Consider the following 21,465-nt stretch of genomic DNA (forward strand, 5'->3'; position numbering starts at 1 on the left):
AGTCCGCGGCCAATAGCACTTGTGTTTCACTCACGTTGCCAGGTATCCATCCTCCAATTTTTTAGTATTCATTTTGTGTCAGTTGGTGTTCCAGTGATCTTTCGAACCTGGTCGTGCCCTCCCACCTTAAGCCAGCTTCTAGCAGCTATATACCTTATAGTAATGTTTATCGGATAGATTCTGAGCACCAGACAGTGTGATTCCACCGAGGTGGTGCCCAAAACCCCGGACAGTGTAAGTAAGCCGCTCCTTTGTCTTCACCTCTCGAGGGTCAAGTTTGTTGATAGGCTCAGCCTGTGAGCCCATGTGGTGTCGGCGAAGCTAAGTATCGACTCGAAGAGAGCACAATAGTATGTCCGCGTAACTCACAAGGCGAGTTTAAATTGTACTGACTTTAGTATTGCCGATTTGTGTAGTATTTTTTCTGCCTTTTTTTGACAATGCACATGTGTTTATGGAAATTTTGCTTTTCGTCAAAGTGTACCGAAAGACACCCTGTGGTGACTGCTTGTTTAATGTTTGTGTCCCCTATATTTACACTAGGATTTCTCTGGTGTTTTCGTCGCACGAAAATTTTTAATTCCACAGATAGATTAATATGACCAAGATGGGATGATGTGCTACCAGCAAGACGGTGCACCACCTCACTTCCTCAAGAAAGTTCAAGGTTTCCTGGATAATCGCTTCCCGCATTGGTCTGAAGAGACAATCGCATGGCCACATCGCTCCCCGTACTTGACACCACTTGATTTCCGTCTCTGAGGTTTCATTGAAGACCTCGTGTATGTTCCTCCCCTACCAAACTTTTCTACCGACCTGAGGAATCGAATCTACGCTGTCGTTACCTAAGTTACATCCGATTTGCTGCAACAACTGTGAGAAGAAGCTCACTGCCGGTGGGATGTTTGCAGCATCGAAAATGGCAGTCGCAACGATTCACGTAACACTCGATACTTTTATGTGAACTTGAAGTTTTTTGCAACAATACGACACGTCTACCAATTTTGTATACTATATCAGCAACTTTCCATGTAATTCCAAAGTTGTAATAGTCCTTTTTGATTCACCCTGTATATCATAGCACATGTAGTACTCCCAATCACATTTCCCGAAGTCTAATTTGCTGTGTTATCGAACGTTCTTCGCTTATTCGAAGTCAGAGTGCAAGCATTGTGTTTCAATGAAATAGAACAAAGAGGAATTTAACACTTGTCAAATGAGACATGTCGACATTTTCGGTGTAACCACCTTACAGTAGTACACCAACATCAAAAACTACAGTGAGCACACTAGGCAGATCTTTTTCGCGAGTTGTTACATTCCACAGTGACGTGAGCCAAATCTGTCTCACTGCCGTATGGATGAATGTGGCCACACACATACCAAAACAGTTTGGCACCATCGACAGCCCACCTAGAATAATATCTCACTCACTAAGAAGAACTTCCCATTAGTATACTAAACTTTTCCGAATCTTGGTGATTTAACATTTCTTACTGTTGTTACAAGACCAATCTGACAACTGAGTATTACCCAGAGCTTACTTTACGTCTTAGGTAAGAGACTGTCACATGAGTGGACATATAAAACACTCATTGTTTATATAAAATATTCACTGTTTTTTTTTTCTTTTCAGAATAACTGTGTAATGAAGACAACGGAGTTACTTGTTGTGGCAACTGTCATTTTGTCGTTCGACAAAGGTTGTGACACGGTGCCAACAAGAAGGCCACAACAAGGGGCACTACAGCGACAGAATCAGGGTCAACAGCCCCAACAGGGTGTGGCGCTCGCTCCGTGGTACGAGGAATATCCTGACATGACGGCATACCAGAACGTGCCACCTTACCTGCCTGTACACCCCGTGGTGCTGTATGATGAGTCCATTTACTATCCGCCTCCTATGGACTTGCAAGATCCTTATTACTACATGGGGCTGGGAGGATATGGACCCTGCCGCAGCGGCCAGAAGAAGCACGGTCGCAAGCACAAACCAAGACAATAGATATTTCAACGACACATCGACTGTCACAGCAAAACTGATGTGTTAACATCAGTCGCTCAGTTTATTATTGACACTGTTAGAGCGTTCTCCGTGTGAGTTGCTAAAAACACATGTGACAGAGCCCCAAGTACCTGAAAAACGCAAAACTGGTTTTACCTGTGTGCTGTGGAACTTCAATTACACCAATTAAAGTGGAAAAATGAATTCAGAGTGACATTTATTATAACACAAAAATTACATTTATCTTGTATCTTACCAGTCTCATCGGAACAAAGTGTTCATAGAGAAGATAATACCATTAAGCTGCGGAGAAAGAACAACTTACAAACAATAAGCCGATACAGAAAGACAAAGTACATGATGCTTCAACTCTACTTAAATTCGAAAGCAATATCATACATATACGTTATTTCCAGGTATGTGTGTCATCTCACATTACACAGCGATAACAACTCCATAATACTAACAGGACATACATAGCTCCAAAACGAGCGCAGCTCAGAATTATTCAAACATAGATTTTAGTGTGAACCTTTCACGTACTCCCAAACGTTCTACATTCTCACATCTCTATACTATAATTTCCTACAGAGGGCTCTCTGAACTCTTATTTGAAAGCTTTCACTTAATATTAGTAAGAGCATTACCAAAATCTGAAAACAACAATAATATTACTAAAATCCTAAACTATAATCTAATTCATTTATTAATAAATTTAAAAGGACATTAATATATGATGTAAGGTGTCAGGCAAATCCAGCACCTTCCATGAAAACCCTGACATGATAACAAATCCGGAAGTATGTCACATAGCTCCGAATAAATCCTGACATTAAATTAACCAAAGTAATACGATCAACGAGTGAGCAAATGGAATACCACAGACTAACACAATAACGCCTAAATGCATGTCATACCTTCCCACCGTGAAACAGACGCAGTTCAGAGGGGAGAAACGAGGACAGAAGCCGAGAGCACAGTCGTGTAAGCTAGAAGGCCCTACCATGGTCGGCCGACCGCCAAGACCACCCCCCAGCCCCTGTTAAAAGATAGAGCCCTCCAGAAGAACACTATAGATCTTAACGATAACACTAAAAGGGCCACACAAGCTGCAGGTGTTAGCGTGAGAATATACGCGTCTCTATTACGTAGCAAACATTAAAAACATTGCCCCACCACAAAAAGTATAACGTTTCTCATTGGATAGACAGAATTTTTGTAGTCTGAGCTTAAAGTTAACATTGAGGCGCTGATTGGTCAGTTGAAAACACAGCCAGATACCTTTTCTTAAACCAACTTCGGTAACTTGTAGTAAAGAAACGTTAAAGTTGCTTCCGGGGTGTGTGGAGCTCCGCCGCCCGCCGCCCCCTGACGCTGACTAACCACCGACGAGGTAATGAACGCACGCGGTGCCGCATAAGAGCGCATAAGGCTTCACTCAGAACTGCAGAAGTCTCATCTGTTACATCCCTTTTTTGCGTAATACTAGTGTCGATCGTCAATTAAAGCTCATGTTATTCTCATTTGCTATTTGAAGTTAAAATCTGAAACGCGATGATTTTTCTGTTATATAATTATTGAGAAGCCACTGTAATTGACGACAAGTTAAATAAGTAATTAAAGATAATTGAGGATCACTGTAGACCATTTTTGATAGTTTTCTCTTTTATGAAACTTAATTTAAACCTAGATTATAATTGTGATATGGCATAGGTCATCCTTCGATTCATTGTAGAACTTGGAAACCCATTCAGGGAATATTCGTTCACATTTTTGTTGAACGTAGTTGGTTTTTATCAGCCTGTATTAAAATATTTCCTTTCATCAAGCCGGCCGGGGTGGCCAAGAGGTTAAAGGCGCTACAGTCTGGAACCGCGCGACCGCTGCGGTCGCAGGTTCGAATCCTGCCTCGGGCATGGATGTGTGTGATGTCCTTAGGTTAGTTAGGTTTAAGTAGTTCTAAGTTCTAGATGACTGATGACCATAGAAGTTAAGTCCCATAGTGCTTTGAACCTTTTGAACCTTTCATCAATAGCGCAATTTACAAACAATGTTTTGTGAGTAGAATAAAAATTCCAGTGGTAAACTTAACTGCTTTTTCGACATTATTTTACCAACTAACTAAAAATAGGAAAGCCTTGAACCGCTTCCACTAAATTTAGTTAGTATTAAGATTCTTTTACAGGGAGTGCAGTGGAGCTCACGCTGAAATCATTAAGTATTTGATTATATCATCGCTAGTCTCACTGAACTCTACATGTCATGTGTGGTCTGCCGTCTCCTTACCAGCAACAGGTCCCAGGTTCAACTTAGCCAATTCCCTAAAAAACACGCTCAGAGCGTCGGTGCGCGAAAGTGGTAGGGAGAGACGACTTAGAACAAACAGACACCACGCAGAATGTTAGAAGGACATAAGGTCCATTTAGATACAAAGCAAACACGTAACTTCTAAACAGCGCACCACAGCATACGCACTACCCCGATAGACAAGCAACCACCATGACGCCTTTTCTGTTATGTGAGTTCTATATTCCTTGGAAGACCGCAAGGCAAAGACCAACTACACCGCGCATCAGTTTACGGCAAAACAAAGTCACAGTAAGCAATGAATTATGTGAGTTCTGAGCAGCATATTCTCTTCCATACGGAATTACTCAAAGGGTCTACCACATAACAGTACATTGACTTGGTCCATCCGTACTACGCGATAAGAAGCTGCTCCCATCTGCCACGTACCACGAAACGAGACATACCGTTATGTCCGCGCTATAAGGGTCTCCTACCTATCTGAAGGTAGTGACTCAAAGTCTCCAAAGACTTCACCTCAGTAATCACTGCAAGTTTGAGCGTCAGTCATAGAACACCAAGTGCCGTAGCCCTACTTGTCACACACACGTCCCATTGTGTTCTGGCCCACATACAGCTCGCACAAGCTTTTTATGGCTCCGCAGTTCCCATGTAACAACCGTTTTGGCTGCCACCGCCGACCTCCCAGCGAAGCGCGACACGCAATCCATCCACCGTCACAAACCTGTTGTTGTTGTGGTTTTCAGTCCGAAGACTGCTCTATCCAGTGCAAGCCTTCTTATCTGCTAGTAACTACTGCAACCCACATCCTTCTGAACCTGTTCATCTCTTGGTCTGCCTCTACGATTTTTACACTCCACACTTCCCTCCAGTATTAAATTGGTGATCCCTTAAGGGGCTCCGGAACGCCCTATACTTGCAATGTTAAAATAACGCTTATAAATTACATCTTTCCTCACAAAGTATTTGAGGTAGGAAGTTGAACTTTTTGCAGATTATTTATTGGAATATGGGCTACAACTTAACACAGGGATTTTACAAAATTTTAGTTCAGTTATTAAAGATGATTTTTTTTTTCAATTGTAATGAAAATTCACAACATTTTTTTGCAATTTCTTATTTATATATTCAAAAATATACAGTTTTTTTGGAAAAAGGCTGTGTTAAATTATGCAGAAGGTACTGTGTAACATTTACTGAAAGTTTGAAACAAATATGTTTGGAAGATCCTTAGAAAACATGTAATTAGTATGAGAAAATAAAAGTTTTGGGAATCGAGCGACAAAGATTGGATTAACTTTTTAGCGCATTCCAGGTCCATAGGATGGATTATCTTCATCCTCTGCAAACTCCTCCTCCAGCTTCCTCTTGTTCCTCCTCCTGTTTACTCTTGCTTGTATTTCTAGACTCTTTACAGCCCTGTCTGCAGCCCGAAGGCGTTCCTTGTCTAAAGCAAGCATCGCTCGTTGTTGTGTTCGTAGATTTTGCTACCATTTTCTTCAGTTGCAGTTACTGCCACACTGTTCCAAAAGGTGGTCATGTATGAACACTTATCACATTTCAGTTGTATTTCACTAGCAAGTCCTACGTGCTTTATTATGGAGAGTTCCATACCAACTTCACTACAATGAATACATCTTACACAGTTTGAAAAAATTCCTTTGAGATCCGACATATCAAATATTTCATTCACATCCGATTCGCCCATAAAACATCCATAGTTTTCACTCATTGAACCAAGCTTCATCTGTGAAGTATTTTCTTTCCCACTTTGACTGCTATGTGCAGGTGTACTTGAGAGGTTAGGTTCACTCACTTGGTTATCGTCTTTATTGTTTACAGTAATAACACATACCTTTGGCTTTCCAACATTTCTCCTTTTCTTAAAAGCCTTCAGAGGATTTCTAATAACTTTACATTTACTCATTATTATACTTCAACAAAACAGAGACTCAAGAAACAGAATTAATTACGAATATTTTCGAGATAACGACAGAGTAAATAAACATGAAACAATCGACAATCACACCAGCGATATATATTGAACCATCACAGGTTAGCCACAACACATACTTTATCTCACATCACTAAAATGTACCTGATGAACACGGACGTTAATAATAATACCATTTGACAGCAGTTTAACAGCGCCACAGTGGGTCACGCCCATGTAGAACACATTTCAAAAAAAATTTAAAAATAGTTGTAGTCTTTGGAATTGAATAAATTATATATCTATTAAAAGGTAGTAGTCTGCAGATTCAGAAAACGCAAAAAAGTAAAAATTGAACTTTTCATGATTTTGAGCCTTTCCGGAGCCCCTTAATGCCTTAGAACGTGTCCTACCAACCGATACCTTCTTCTAGTCAAGTTGTGCCACAAATTCCTCTTCTCCTCGATTCTATTCGATACCTTCTCATTAATTATGTGATCTACCCATCAAATTTTCGGCATTTTTCTGTAACACCACATTCCTTTCTCTGCTTTTCTAAACTTTTTATCGTCGATGTTTCTCGTCCATTGGCTACACTCCATACGAATACTTTCAGAAAAGACTTTCTGAACTTTAAATCCACACTCGATATTAACAAATTTCTCTTCTTCAGAAACGCTTTCCTTACCATCGCCTGTCTACATTTTATATCCTCGCTGCATCCTGTTATTTTGCTGCCAAAGTAGCGAAACTCGCCTACTTCTTTAAGTGTCCCATTTCCTAATCTAATTCCCTCAGCCTCGCCTGATTTAATTCGACCACATTCCATTATCCTCGTTTTGCAGACCTGTCGATAGGCAAATATGTGCCATCCGGCACACCTGTGAGCGCAGTTATTGGTATAGTGTTCTACAGAGTTTGATGTTTCGGGTCATTTTCAAGTATTTTACAGAAATTCGATAATGTTTCGTTATGCCGTATACGTCTTTGCTCCCGTGTTATTATTATTACTGCTTCTAATCGTCATAAAATAAAACAGAAAAATGCTTTATTATTATGGGAGCACGTTACGTTTTAGCTGAAGCTTTGCAACAGCTGCCCAAAAGTAACGTCCTCCCACAACAACGAAAAAGTGTCTCCAGTTCATTTTATGACTATCACGTACCACCATACTTACAACATAGGAGCAAGCGAATCTCCTGCAAGACACTTGAAAATTGCATAGAGTCCGAAATTGTACAAATGTAATTCAAATAAAGAAAATGTCAGCTAAAGGTGTCACAAAACCAATTAAATTCATTGCTGCTGCAGACTCAGTTCCAATGAAGACTGCAGTCACTTCATTGTGTACTAGAGAGGAAAGGAGGCTTTCAAGAGGAAATTTCTGTTTGTAAAGACCTTCAAGCTTGTGATGGTAGGACTCATTTCTGTGTAAAATACAAACTTTTGGGAATAACCTCTTTATCGATGTGCCTAAGCAAAATTGATTGTAAGGCAAATTTGTCCTTAAACGTCTGAGTTCTTTATGTACTTCGATATGCTAAATAGACATGGTAAAGCTGGAGTAGGTTAGAAATAGTTGCTCAGTAATAAGAGGTTTCTTCCCCTCCGTAGATGAATAGCTAGTGCAGCTGACTGTCATATGGTGGACCTGAGCTCGATTCCCGGTACTGCCAGGCACTTTTCCTTGGCGGGACGACTGGTACGGGGTGAGCTGAGCCCCGTGACGCCAACTGTGGTGCCATTCCACCGATTAGTGGCGCTTCCAAGGTGAAGAAACCCGACGAAAACGGGGAGAGCGGTGTGCTGCCCGATCTCTACCGCGTTCGATGATGCAATTAGCTGAGAAATGACATGCCGCTCGGGGCCAGAATGTCTATTTACTGTTACACTATACTGTCTATACTTCCCACCGTTCATTAAAGGAGGACATCAATGAAAGTAAATTATCTTTAGTCGAAAGTCCACCGAAAAAAGAGCTCAGTCAACCGTGGTTACTAAAGAGAGCCTTCTCTCGCTGTCGTCAGAACATTCTCTCATTCGCTTGCTGTCATTCTAATTAATGTACGACTGCACGCTCCCGCGGAGATATCCAGTAATAAAACATTCTCTAGTTTCAAGCAGTGTGAAGTGGTTACCTGCCCACGAGCTTTCCTCTGTTGTCAAGTGGTTGACCGTCGTGGGAAAGCCGCTGCCGTGAAAATATAGCTGCGCCGTCGTCAGTGACGTTAGTGGTGGCCTGTCCCGCACCATGTATGGCAATTTTGCAATGTTTTTCTGGCGCTCCGTCTTAAACTTGCCCAACTTTATGGAGCATTTTGAGAACATCGTCATGGAAGCGGCTTCTGCAAAGTTCCTTTTATCACTACGTCTACAATATCTTCATCATGTAACCTCATGGAGATGAAAAGCTGGAAGACTTCCGGGAACACATCAGCAACATCCACGACCACATAAAGTTCACGATGGAAGTAGAGAAGGACGGTTCCATGCCGGTTCCTGGACATTCTTGTCCGCCGTAAACCCAATGAGTGTCCTGGCCACAGTGTTTACCGCAAGCCCAGCGACACGGAACAGTGTCTGCAAGCCTCCAGCTACCACCACCCAGCACAAAAACTCTCTGTTCTGATGACGTTGATACATCGGCGTGAAACCGTCTCAGACGCCGAAAACCCGCCGAGGAGCCTCAGCCACTTACGTACAGTTTTCAAGAAAAACGGTTACAACAGAAAAATTTCGTAAGCAATTTCATCTAAGCCGCGAAAGCAGAAGACTGCGTTTTTTTCCGTTTTTGGTTCAGTAGCAAGAAGGATTAGCCGGCTCCTGAAGACAAATAAAATCGACACAATCTTCAGGCCCACACCAAAGATCCGAAGACGACGACGACGACGACGACGACGACGATGATGATGATGATGATGGTTTGTGGGGCGCTCAACACCGTGGTCATCAGCATCCGTACAAGTTCCGAATCTTTCCATTTCCAGTCTCGACACGTCCAGAATGATGAGCGGAGATCCGGCAACTAATGAAGCCTGTGCAAGAAGATGTGGCCTCATAAAACCTGGAATATACGAAACTGCATGTTGGTTCAAATGGTTCAAATGGCTCTGAGCACTATGCGACTTAACTTCTGAGGTCATGAGTCGCCTAGAACTTAGAACTAATTAAACCTAACTAACCTAAGGACATCACACACATCCATGCCCGAGGCAGGATTCGAACCTGCGACCGTAGCGGTCGCTGGGCTCCAGACTGTAGCGCCTAGAACCGCACGGCCACTACGGCCGGCAAACTGCATGTTGGACGTGGGCAGTTTTATGTCAGTCAGACTGTGCCCAGTACTGAACTGTGCCGCATAGAACATGAAATGTGTCTCCGCCTACGCTATCCCGTAAAATCAGCTGTAGCGGAGAACTGGAAAAAGGACACCGAGGTGTATTCGGCGATACTTCTGTTACTGAACAGACAAACGGCTTGTGGGAAAAAATAGTTCAAGTGGCTCCAAGCACTATGGGACTTAACATCTGAGGTCATTAGTCCACTAGACGTAGAACTACTTAAACCTAACCAACCTAAGGACATCACACACATCCATGCCCGAGAGAGGATTCGAACCTGCGACCGTAGCAACAGCGTGGTTTCAGAGTGAAGCGCCTAGAACCGCTCGGCCACAGCGGCCGGCTAACGGCTTCTGAGATAGAGTAATAACTGAAGCAATAGAGATCAAAATATCGGACAACGCCCTCAATAAAGACGGAGGACTACAGCTGAGTACGCCCTGGGATCCTGTGATCGGGGAGTTGAAGCAGACGCGTTGGTTGCATCACCAAAACATTGTCATATATGGTGAGAAACTGAGCACCAGTGACGCCACTCTTGACGACGTAGCTATAGAAGCGCAGCAGCGGCATTCACACGATGGTCAACCACTTGACAACGGCAGAGGAGATCTCTGTCGAAATTTCGTGGTCAGTTAACTTGATGCGGCCTGAAACCCGAGAGTGTATCATTTTAATAGGATTAATTGTCGTACAAGGAGATAAGAGTCAGAAATGTCAGGCTCCACCGTAGCGTCCATCGTCCTGTGACGTAAGCTGAGTGAGTAAGGCACTTAACTGTACGGCTAGGTATAAATGTTAGATTTTTTTTTTTTTTTTTTTTTTTTTTACTCTCAGAGAGCTTTGCGACTAATTCGTGTCGAGTAAACAGCGTCGAGATTCAGCCCGCCGGAAGTATCAGAGGTTCGGGGAAGATCTCACATAGTCGCTCTCTGCGAGTTTAGACCTCTGGTGTAGACGGCAACTTTCATCTCTCGTCAGCTGCAGGCCGTTCCTCTCAGACAAGAAAAACTATACAGGCTTTGTCGGGGGAGCTGATAGTAGTCGGAGAGTGCTGAGCGGCCATATCGCGTCCTAGATTTGTGCCGTATTTCACAGTTTGTACACTAACACTCTTGGTAACATTCATTGTGGTGCTCATGAACACATTAAATAAAAGTACCTAGGAAATTGCGTGTTTTAAGCCATAATACATCTAAATCTACATACATACTCCGCAGTCCACCATACGGTGAGCGGCGGAGGGTACCTCGTACCACAACTAGCATCTTCTCTCCCTGTTCCTCTCCCAAACAGAACGAGGGAAAAATGACTGCCTATATGCCTCTGTACGAGCCCTAATCTCTCTTATCTTATCTTTGTGGTCTTTCCGCGAAATATAAGTTGGCGACAGTAAAATTGTATTGCAGTCAGCCTCAAATGCTGGTTCTCTAAATTTCCTCAGTAGCGATTCACGAAATGAACGCCTGCTTTCCTCCAGAGACTCCCACCCGAGTTCCTGAAGCATTTCCGTAACACTCGCGTGATAATCAAACCTACCAGTAACAAATCTAGCAGCCCGCCTCAGAATTGCTTCTATGTCCTCCCTCAATCCGACCTGATAGGGATCCCAAACGCTCGAGCAGTACTCGAGAATAGGTCGTATTAGTGTTTTATAAGCGGTCTCCTTTACAGATGAACCACATCTTCCCAAAATTCTACCAATGAACCGAAGACGACTATCCGCCTTCCCCACAACTGCCATTACATGATTGTCCCACCTCATATCGCTCTGCAATGTTACGCCCAAATATTTAATCGACGTGACTGTGTCAAGCGCTACACTACTAATGGAGTATTCAAACAATACGGGATTCTTTTTCCTATTCATCTGCATTAATTTACATTTATCTATATTTAGAGTTAGCTGCCATTCTTTACACCAATTACAAATGCCGTCCAAGTCATCTTGTATCCTCCTACAGTCACTCAACGACGACATCTTCCCGTACACCACAGCATCATCAACAAACAGCCGCACATTGCTATCCAATCTATCCAAAAGATCATTTATGTACATAGAAAACAACAGCGGACCTACCACACTTCCCTGGGGCACTCCAGATGATACCCTCACCTCCGATGAACACTCACCTTCGAGGACAACGTACTGGGTTCTATTACTTAAGAAGTCTTCGAGCCACTCACATATTTGGGAACCAATCCCATATGCTCGTATCTTAGTTAGGAGTGTGCAGTGGGGCACCGAGTCAAACGCTTTCTGGAAGTCAAGGAATAATGGCATCCGTCTGATACCCTTCATCCATGGTTCGCAAGATATCAAGTGAAGAAAGGGCGAGTTGCGTTTCGCAGGAGCGATGCTTTCTAAAGCCGTGCTGATGCATGGACAGCAACTTCTCTGTCTCAAGGAAATTCATAATATTCGAACTGACAATATGTTCGTGAATCCTGCAACAAACCGATGTTAAGGATATTGGTCTGTAATTTTGAGGATCCGTCCTTCTACCCTTCTTATATACAGGCGTCACTTGCGCTTTTTTTTCCAGTCGCTCGGGACTTTACGTTGGGCAAGAGATTCACGATAAATGCAAGCTAAGTAAGGAGGCAATGCAGTAGAGCACTCTCTGTAAAACCGTGCCATGTTTCTGAGCGAAGAAACAGCCCGCTTTATCTCCTAAACGAATAGCACAAGCAGTAAGCCAATTTGAAAAGTTCAAGACTTAAGCAATGCTATGCAGCAAATAATGTATGAACACATCATTGGCACATTACATATAATTAACAAATGAAAAGAAAGAAATTGTCATTGGAGAGACTCGATCCCATATTAATATGAAACTACGAATGACAGACTGGCCCAGTATCCATTGCGCCACTTCAATCTGTTAAAGTCGCTGTTTAAGCACGTACCAGCATTGTCGGTACAGTCGAGACCACTGTCGCCATCGATACGCTCTGTGTGTGAATATCAGCGATGTACGGGCAAAAAAAGTAATGAAGAAAGCTGCTAGGAAGTGGACTCAGGACGAAGTTGTGCATTTAATTAGTTTGTAAGACGAAAGGTGGGTGTTATGTACAGTCACTTGACCACGGGAACTTAGATAAGAAGCAAAGTTTGTTGGCTGAAGTAACTGCTGCCCTTAAAAACTCCACAAAAGAAATTTACCAGCGCATGCACAATTCGAGGAATCAGTCAAAGCAGTTTTGTAACACAAATTAACTAAAGTAAAGAAACAAGTGAAGTTGTGTTTGAAAGTAATCTTTTGGAACTCGAGAAATTGCCATTTAAGTTCAAGTAGTACAGCTGTAACTATAATTTTATATGACGTGGTATTTATTGATTATATTATTATATTGGTTGATGAAGAAAAGACCTTCAGGAATTTATGCGTCGTGCTTAAATCAGTACAAGTAAAAACACTCAAAGAAATGCTTGATTTGTCATATGTCCGTTCTATCAGGCTTTTCAACTTCTGTGGGTATCACGATGAAAGTGGCGCAACGTTATTTGATCGTAGCTGTCACATTACTAAATATTAACGAGAACAAATGTAACTGGTGTCAGAAATATTAGTGTCACCAGCAGTCTGTCTTTAACACTAATCATTTTAGGCAAAATATTATCTAAATTCGCAATTTTAGGTCTAATTACAAAGAGTATTTCTTCCATCTCAATCGCTGTCATTCTCGTAAAATTTTCGTATTGTTGTGGATTTTCCTTCACATGCTCTACAATAAGATTCTCACGTCCTCAGAAACTTCCCGCCGCCTGTACCGCTCTCTTATCCAACACGAAGACGATCATTTACGTTTTTTCTTTGCCACTAAAAGTATTAAAAGTGCAGCTGCAGCTCGACGTTCTCCCATTGCAGCCATTCCTGCACGCATAGAAGAACGACAGAAAAATGTTGCGGAGAATGATATCTCAGCTCTCACAGACATTCTCGCCTTGCTGTGCATAAACGCTTCCGACATTTGCTCTCGCAAGACTCTGTTTCACTTACAGAAGGTACCTGAAACGAACTATCGGACAACAACTGCACTCATGTATAGAAAAAACAGAATACCTTGAACAACTAGAAATAGGCCGTTAATAATCACAGAACACGTACATTGGTATGTTCTGCAGAAATTATTAGCATTTGAACCATGTTGGACTGTGCGTTCAAGGTCAACTTCGATATCGCGGCGGAATACTACCTACCGGTAAAATGTGCCTGCAGCCCTCGTTGTCGCTATACCGAAGCTAGTGGATCAGTGTGACTTGACCGGACATGCAGGATGCCTCGAAGACGTATTCGCCAACCGTACCATCAAATCAGTGAGTTTGAAAGAGGGCGCACTATTGGCATGAGAGAATGTGATGCATCCATCCGGGAAATTGTTGATGTTTTGGGACAGTGCAACGGGTGTGTGCAAAGGGGTTCACGAAATTCCGTAGAGCACGACGAAATGGGTCAGACAGGTCGACACCTTATTCGAATGGCGTTGCAAGACAGATCTGCATCCTCCTCGCCTCTGGCGCAACAGGGGAACAGTTTAACACATCTTACACTATTAGGGATGGCAGTCCGTCGCCGTTTATTATGGCATGGGTTACGTGCACGTCGCCCACTCTTCCGCTTATCTTTGACGAATGTACAGAAACATGCTAGACGGAAATGGTGTATGGAACAATCTCACTGGATAGTATTTTCGGACGAATCCAGGTTCTGTTTGTTTGGAGGTGATAGCGACAATTTCGTTCACCGAGACAGGGGGCTGGCAACACAGCGACTGCATTCGCACAGGGCATACAGCGCCAATTCAAGGCCACATGGTGTGGGGTGCTCTTGGGTACAACCACAAGTCACAGTTGCTGCGTGTCCAGGGCACTGTGACCAGTGTGGCCCACATGAATGACATTCTGCTACCCGCAGCCACACCCTTTCTGCGCAACACCCAGACTCCATTTTTTAGCAATACAATGCACGACCACATGTTGCTGCACGCACAGGTGCCCTTTTGGTGTCACAGTATGTCGCCCAATTGCCCTGGCCCGCCAGATCACTAGACTTGTCACCAACAGAAAGTGTGTGGGACGACTGTGACCCAATGCCAACCATCACAGATGAACATCGGAACCAAGTCAATACAACATGTGCGGCAATACCGCGCCGTATACGCATCGATGCAATCACACATTGAACAAGTTGCCGTGGCCCATGGTGGACCTTGTACCTACCAGGCAACAGGACACATTCTGAAACGAGGTGACTGAAATGCTAGTCATTTCTGCAGAAGTTACTAATGCACATGTCCTGTGAATGGGACGCCCTATATCTAGTCGTTCAAGGCGTTCTGGATTTTTTTCTGAACATCGGAGTACCAGCGAAAATTCGCCCCTAGTATAAACAGTTCCGCCAATACTATCTGAGTGTACCAAACCGTATGAGAGTAAACTACTCTTGCGTGTATCACATCCCGAACTCTTTTGCTTGTGCCCAGATAGCGTGCTAGTGAACCTCCACTTAAAAGGCCTTACCTTCGCATTACCTATTACGCTACTGACTCAATGGTTGGAGTCCTCCAACGCCTATCAGCTTGTCATTTGTAAAAAGCACAAGCACATGATGAACTCTCTCCATAACACAGTGAGACGTGGGACTTACGGAAAGCAGGAAAGGTGTGACAAGGCCTAATCAGTTACCGTTGGTTGCACAGAAAACACATACACTTTATTTTCAAAAAACAAAACTCTCAACAATCTTTTTTTTAATTTTACTACACTGATGGCTGAAAGCCTTATTAGAATAATTGCACGTTATTGTCGGCTGAAGGTCACAAGCAATGTTACACACAATCAACAGGTGAAAGCCTGATTAAGAAGGTTCAAAATTATTCGTTGGCTGAAGGCCAGAATCAATTTCAAAATACACAATGGCTGAAGGCCTGAATTACAAGTGAGGAAGACATTTACACATGTCAAAACAGAGAAACCTTTTTAAAACAATCTTAACGAACTGCAACGGGCTATAGCGACGGCTGCAGGCCTTATTAATCGAAAATTGAAAATAATTTGTCAGCTGAAGACTACAACCAGTGTTACAACAATTAACGGCTGAAGGCTGGAATTAAAAGTGGGGAAGGCAACAACATGTTAAAACGTTACAGTAAATTTTAAACATTTATGACAACTTGACCAAGTAAGACGGAATGATCCACAGACTGCTCCCTGGATCGACCTGAGAAAAGGTCCCTACAGCTGCGTAAGCGGTGAGACAGGCAGCCAAGAGTTATGCTCACCTAACAGGATGGCAACTCAAACTAGGGACAGCTTAAACACCAACGAACAATCTTACAAATTCACCTAACGTCTGATCACCAGTACAACGATTGAATATTTCAAGTGAGGGCGAAGTGACAGAAAGCACTGCAGCTTCAAAATCCAGAATTTAGAACGACCAAAAGCAACAAGGAAACACTACGACAAACATACCAGAACAACACCAACCGACCGAGAAATAAAATACTCAAAAACAGCAGTCCACTCGCTGCGAGCAGCGACACACCAACAAACGGCGAGATCTCACCATAGTGGAGGTTTCACTCCTGGGTAAGGTTCAGTCAACTTCAAACGTGCTGGGTTCGGTCGTCGGCTACAGCCCCTCGATCAGACAATACCTGCACGCCGCCAGTGGTCCCAGCCTGCCCTGGCGCTGCGGATCTCCTCTTTGCTCCATCTCAAGCCCAACTACCGACACCAGAACGCAGACAGCGTTTAACTAACTGCCCATTAAAAACCATACAAGATGCACACCGACAATTCTACTATGTCTCAAACAATACTAAAACTAGTTATTGTGAAACAACACGGACGAATTATAAGTCCGCACAAACACAGGGAAGCGAGAAGCGGTCGGAGATCAAAATGCACGACGACCGACCGAACGACCAACCAACGGTCGTTCGCACTCAAGTCAGGCACGGGAAAGATCCCGATATAAATTGTCGTCTGCCAACTTATTGGCATTAGGTCACTTCGACAGGTGGACACACACACAAGTGAAGGTTGCACTACTCGAATATCAAGGTCCACTCCACTAAAACTCCCTGAACCCGGTCCTTGACGTGGCGGTGCACTCTCGCGACGACATCCTTCCGTCGGACAGTGCATGTGTGTCGCCAGCGGTCGGGCGAGTACGGGCTGTCCGGCCCTCACTATGGCTCCGTCCCAAATCCACTCGATGGAGACACGACGACCCGGAGGCCGCTCCAAAGATAGTACCACAGTACGCGCTATCGATAAGCGGTTCTGCTGCCACTCATGGACAGACAAGGCGAGCAGACGTAGTGGCGCCAGTGAACACACTAAGAAAACGAGACGCCACTATCGCTATTACAAGGTGCCAAGCTATGAACGGCATCAAGGTGAGCCGAACACGGCTCACACACGTAGGAGTAGCTTCTCTGTCATCGATGTTCTTATCAGACACTTCTGTTGAGTGCCCGATCATAATGCTCTCCCTCGGTAGCCATAAGGCATCGGTGTATTGAAGAGGAACTACTATTTAGACTAGATCTTTTTCTATAAATACATATGGAGTTTACTGAAGTTAATTCATTCGCTTTGTCTCACATACTGCTCTCCAACTCTAAGAAGAGCGCTTGAACGATCTAACAAGCTCCGTACTAATCTTCGTCTTTACCTCGCTTAAATAAAACGGACGATCTTATTCTTGCAGGGTGACCTCACAATCCAGTACCCTAAACCAATAACCATCAAGAATCCCACGCAAGTAAATTGTGTGTAAACCTGACGGATCAGTGGCAGTACTACTCCGCCAGTGCGACTGGAAGCTCCCCGACAGCCAGATACACGTTTCTGTGGTGGTAGCGTACTGTAAAGTCGGTCATGTTATATCCTAATGCTATGGCACATACGCACCCCCCCCCTCCCCCCTCTTGCATAATTAGAGCTCACATTAGCTCATGAAATCGCATGTAAAGAAAATATTCTGTTAATGTTTCTAAACACATCCTCTTTCTCTCAAATTAAAATATTAGGGTGCATATTAGGTCATGAAATAAACTGCTCACTAATTATTACCAAGGTTGAATGTGCTGGAATGGTGCGTTGACCGCATCTCGGCGCTACAAAAAATGGTTCAAATGGCTCTGAGCACTATGGGACTTAACTTCTAAGGTCATCAGTCCCCTAGAACCTAGAACTACTTAAACCTAAGGACATCACACACATCCATGCCCGAGGCAGGATTCGAACCTGCAACCGTAGCGGTCACACGGTTCCATACTGTAGCGCCTAGAACCGCTCGGCCACCTCGGCCGGCTCGGTGCTACACTACAAGCGTTTGTCACAGTGCACCCGCATACACGTGCAAGTTTGGGTCAATGGTCGAAGGCACTCGGCTATCAACCAATCACAGAAACAGTAATCAGTAAGGAATACGAGCAACACTACCCGTTCCTCAGCCGCTCGTATTGAAGTTTGCAGATGCAACTGGCTCTAGCGTTTTGCTGCTCTCGCCCGATTAATAGTTTGAAGCCCTGGGACTGTGATTACCGGAAGCGTTTGGCTGGCGAGTCAGCTTGGTTCTTCCCCCTGTCTGTGTTGGGGCTTATATAACATCCCTGGTCCTTGATCATGGAAACGTTGCTTTCTATTCAGAACAGTTTTTACGTTATATCGTGTGTCTAAATCTGCGCTGTGAAGGTGATTTTTCGCAGTCCAAGCAATAATTTGTTTTTCATGACGATCGTACAATTGCAAAAGGTATTAACACTATTTTGCGACACAGGGTGACCTCGTCCTTCTCGACGGGATGCACTGGCGCACAAACGACGCAGGATCTTTCTTTCCAACTTCTGTCCTTCCAACTACAGGACGCTAAATTTACCACTTGGCCTATGTCGTCCCATATTGGGTAATGAAAACTAGTCAATGTATAGCCGCAAGAAATCTTCGCTTTTGCCCCCTAAAATAATTATAATCACTATACCGACTTAAATTTATAATATTTTCAAATTTTTAATTAACGTTCTTCAAAGCTAAACATGTCAAACATCCGATTAGATTTTCAAACAACTTACGGGAATTCAGGCAGGTAATATTTTCAGCGAACGCCGATATTTCGGCGGGAGTACACCCAGCCATTTTCGAGGCACAAACTGCAACGGACAGGCGAGGTACAGACAAATTTAAAACCTCAGCTCTTCGAGTAACTCAGGAAAGATAACACACACACATACACACACACACACACACACACACACACACACACACTGAACACTAGTCAGAGGTATCGATAGTGAAAGACTACGAACTAGCAGGTGATGTAACATTGACTCTGTCCCTCTGTTTTTTGACAAGGGAGAGAGCAGGATTCCAAGCAGAGTTTAAACAAAAATCTCCATCCTTGTTTACAGGGTTGCTCGCTAATTTAAACTAAACAGCTTCCTTAGTAACACTGTTCCAATAACTGGACGTACATGCCAATGTCTCGGTATTGTTATATAAGATAGGGCGACCAGTATCCAAACAATGTTCGGCAGCAGCAGATCTACTTGGGTGCTGTATCGTATGTGCCGTTTGTGCTCAGTACATCGGTCCCATACGGTACTGACAGTCTGACCAATATTGCCATGCCACAGCTGCAAGGAATACGATATATTTCCGCCTTACGCAAACCGAGATCATCCGTAAAAGAACCCAAAACCACTCTAATTTTAGATTGAGGTCGGAAGACACATTTCACATCGTATTTCCGTAAAATAAAACCGATCTTGTTGGCAGTGGTTCCTGTGTGAAACAAAAAGGCTTATTCTTAGGTGTCGACTCAGTATTATCACCAGTCACCCGATGCACAGTTGGTCGAAAGAGCAAAGCACGTTCAATCTGTCTTTAACCATTCTGACGAAATGTAGCTTCAAGATGGGACAGCTCAGCTGGCAAAGTCTCAGTGTCAGAAATAACGTGTGCCCTGTGTACCAAGGTACGAAGTACCCCTTCACGCTGAGCCGGATGGTGACACCTATCAGCCTGTAAATACAAGTCATTGTGAATACGTTTCCGGTAAACTGCATGCCCCAATGATCCATCAACCTTCTTCCTAACCAAACCTCAAGGAGGGGATGGCAACCATCCTCTTCCACCTCCATCATAAAACGAATGTTTGGGTGAATAGAGCTCATATGTTCTAAAAAGACATTCAGATTCTCCCTACCATAAGACCAAACAACCAAAAGTATCATCAACGTATCTGAAGAAACAGGCGGGTTTCAAAGGTGCCAACTCCAATGCCCCTTCCTCGAAGCCTTCCATAAACAAATTTGCAGTCACTGGAGACTACGGACTACCCATCGCAACACCATCTGTCTGCTCGTAATACTGGCCATTGAACGAAAGAGATTAGTTAATTCAACACCAAACCTAACCTCAATTACCCGCAACGAATCAGACAGAGGAAAACGAGTGAAAAGAGAGACAACATCAAAACTTCCTAAAATATCAGTCATTCAACCGCATTCCCTCCAAACGACGTAAGAAATCAGCTGAGTTCCTGACATGATGTTCACACCGACCAACTTGTGGGCTTAACAGAGAAACAGAGAAGCAAGCTGCTTGGCTACACGATATGTCGGAGCGCCGATATTGCTCACTATAGGACAGAAAGGAACCCCTTCCTCGGGTACCTTCGGAAGGCCATATATCCTAGGGAGAACAGCACTATAGGTGTTAAGACTCAGCGTCCTGCGACAAACGACTTTTCTGCAGGAGGCTGTTGGTATTTCTCTCAACAGTTTTCGTGGGGTCAGCGTCGATCCTACGATACGCTGAGTCAGACAATAAACATGGAATCTTTTGTACATAATCCTGTTCTTTTAAAACAAAGGTGGCATTGCCCTTGTCCGCAAGAAAAATAACAATGTCAGGATCAAACTTGAGAGAGCGTAAAGCAGCCTTCTCTGCTACTATTACATTACTCTTAGGTGGGCGAGCCCTAGTCAACAAACGGCATGCATCCCTCCAAACCTCCTCTCCAGGGTCAGGAGGTAGTTTACAAACTGCCTGTTCAAATGCACTAATAAAATCTACTACTGGCAAACTCTTCGGTGTGGGTTGAAAATTTAATCTCTTCCCTAGCACAGATAAAGTTCCGTCGTCAAAAGAGTTCTCTGTGACATTTATCACAGACCGTCGAGACATAAAATTAGACTCCGAGCGAGCATAAACGACACACACGATTACAGCAGCCAAGTAGATCTGATATTGCCGAACATTGTTTGGATATTGGTTACCCTATGTTATATAACAATACCGAGATATTGGCATGCGCGTCCAGCACTTGGGACAGTGTTATTAAGGAAGCTGTTGAGATTAAATTAGCGAGCAAGCTTGCAAACTGGGATGGAGGTTTTTGTTAAACTCTGCTCGGAATCCTGCTCCCTCCCTTCTCAAAAAACCTGCTAGTTCGTAGTCTTTCACTATCAATACCACTGACTTTGGCCATCTTTGGTGGCACTAGTGTTCAGTGTGTGTGTGTGTGTGTGTGTGTGTGTGTGTGTGTGTGTGTGTGTGTGTGTGTGTTATCTTTCCTGAATTACTCCAAAAACCAAGGTTTTAAATTTGCTTGTACATCACCTGTTCGTTGTGGTCTGTGCTTTGAAAATGAGGGTGTGTACTCCCACCGAAATATCGGCTGTAAATATTACACGGCTGAATTCCCGTAAGTTCTTTGATAATTGTATACGCCAGGAGAAACTCAGATTCACATCTGATTAAATATGCGACTCTAGAGTATTTGTGCAAATGCGTATCGGTTTGGGGCAATACGTAGTGCATTGGTAAGCGATAAACGTAACAAAGAGTTTAAATACTT

At 43.6% G+C, this 21,465-nt stretch overlaps 1 protein-coding gene across 1 annotated transcript in view; it reads left to right on the forward strand.

Annotated features, from left to right (window-relative positions):
* The window catches only part of LOC126480960 (uncharacterized), a 30,028-nt gene extending 27,819 nt beyond the window's left edge, over positions 1-2,209 (forward strand). Inside the window, exon 2 of the mRNA XM_050104389.1 lies at positions 1,637-2,209. Within this exon, the coding sequence (XP_049960346.1) occupies positions 1,649-2,005 (357 nt within the window). The 5' untranslated portion in view covers positions 1,637-1,648 and the 3' untranslated portion in view covers positions 2,006-2,209. The remainder of the gene's footprint in view (positions 1-1,636) is intronic.
* The last annotated feature ends 19,256 nt before the right edge of the window (positions 2,210-21,465 follow it).

The sequence above is a fragment of the Schistocerca serialis genome, chromosome 5, assembly GCF_023864345.2.
Source record: "Schistocerca serialis cubense isolate TAMUIC-IGC-003099 chromosome 5, iqSchSeri2.2, whole genome shotgun sequence".
Classification (NCBI taxonomy): domain Eukaryota; kingdom Metazoa; phylum Arthropoda; class Insecta; order Orthoptera; family Acrididae; genus Schistocerca; species Schistocerca serialis.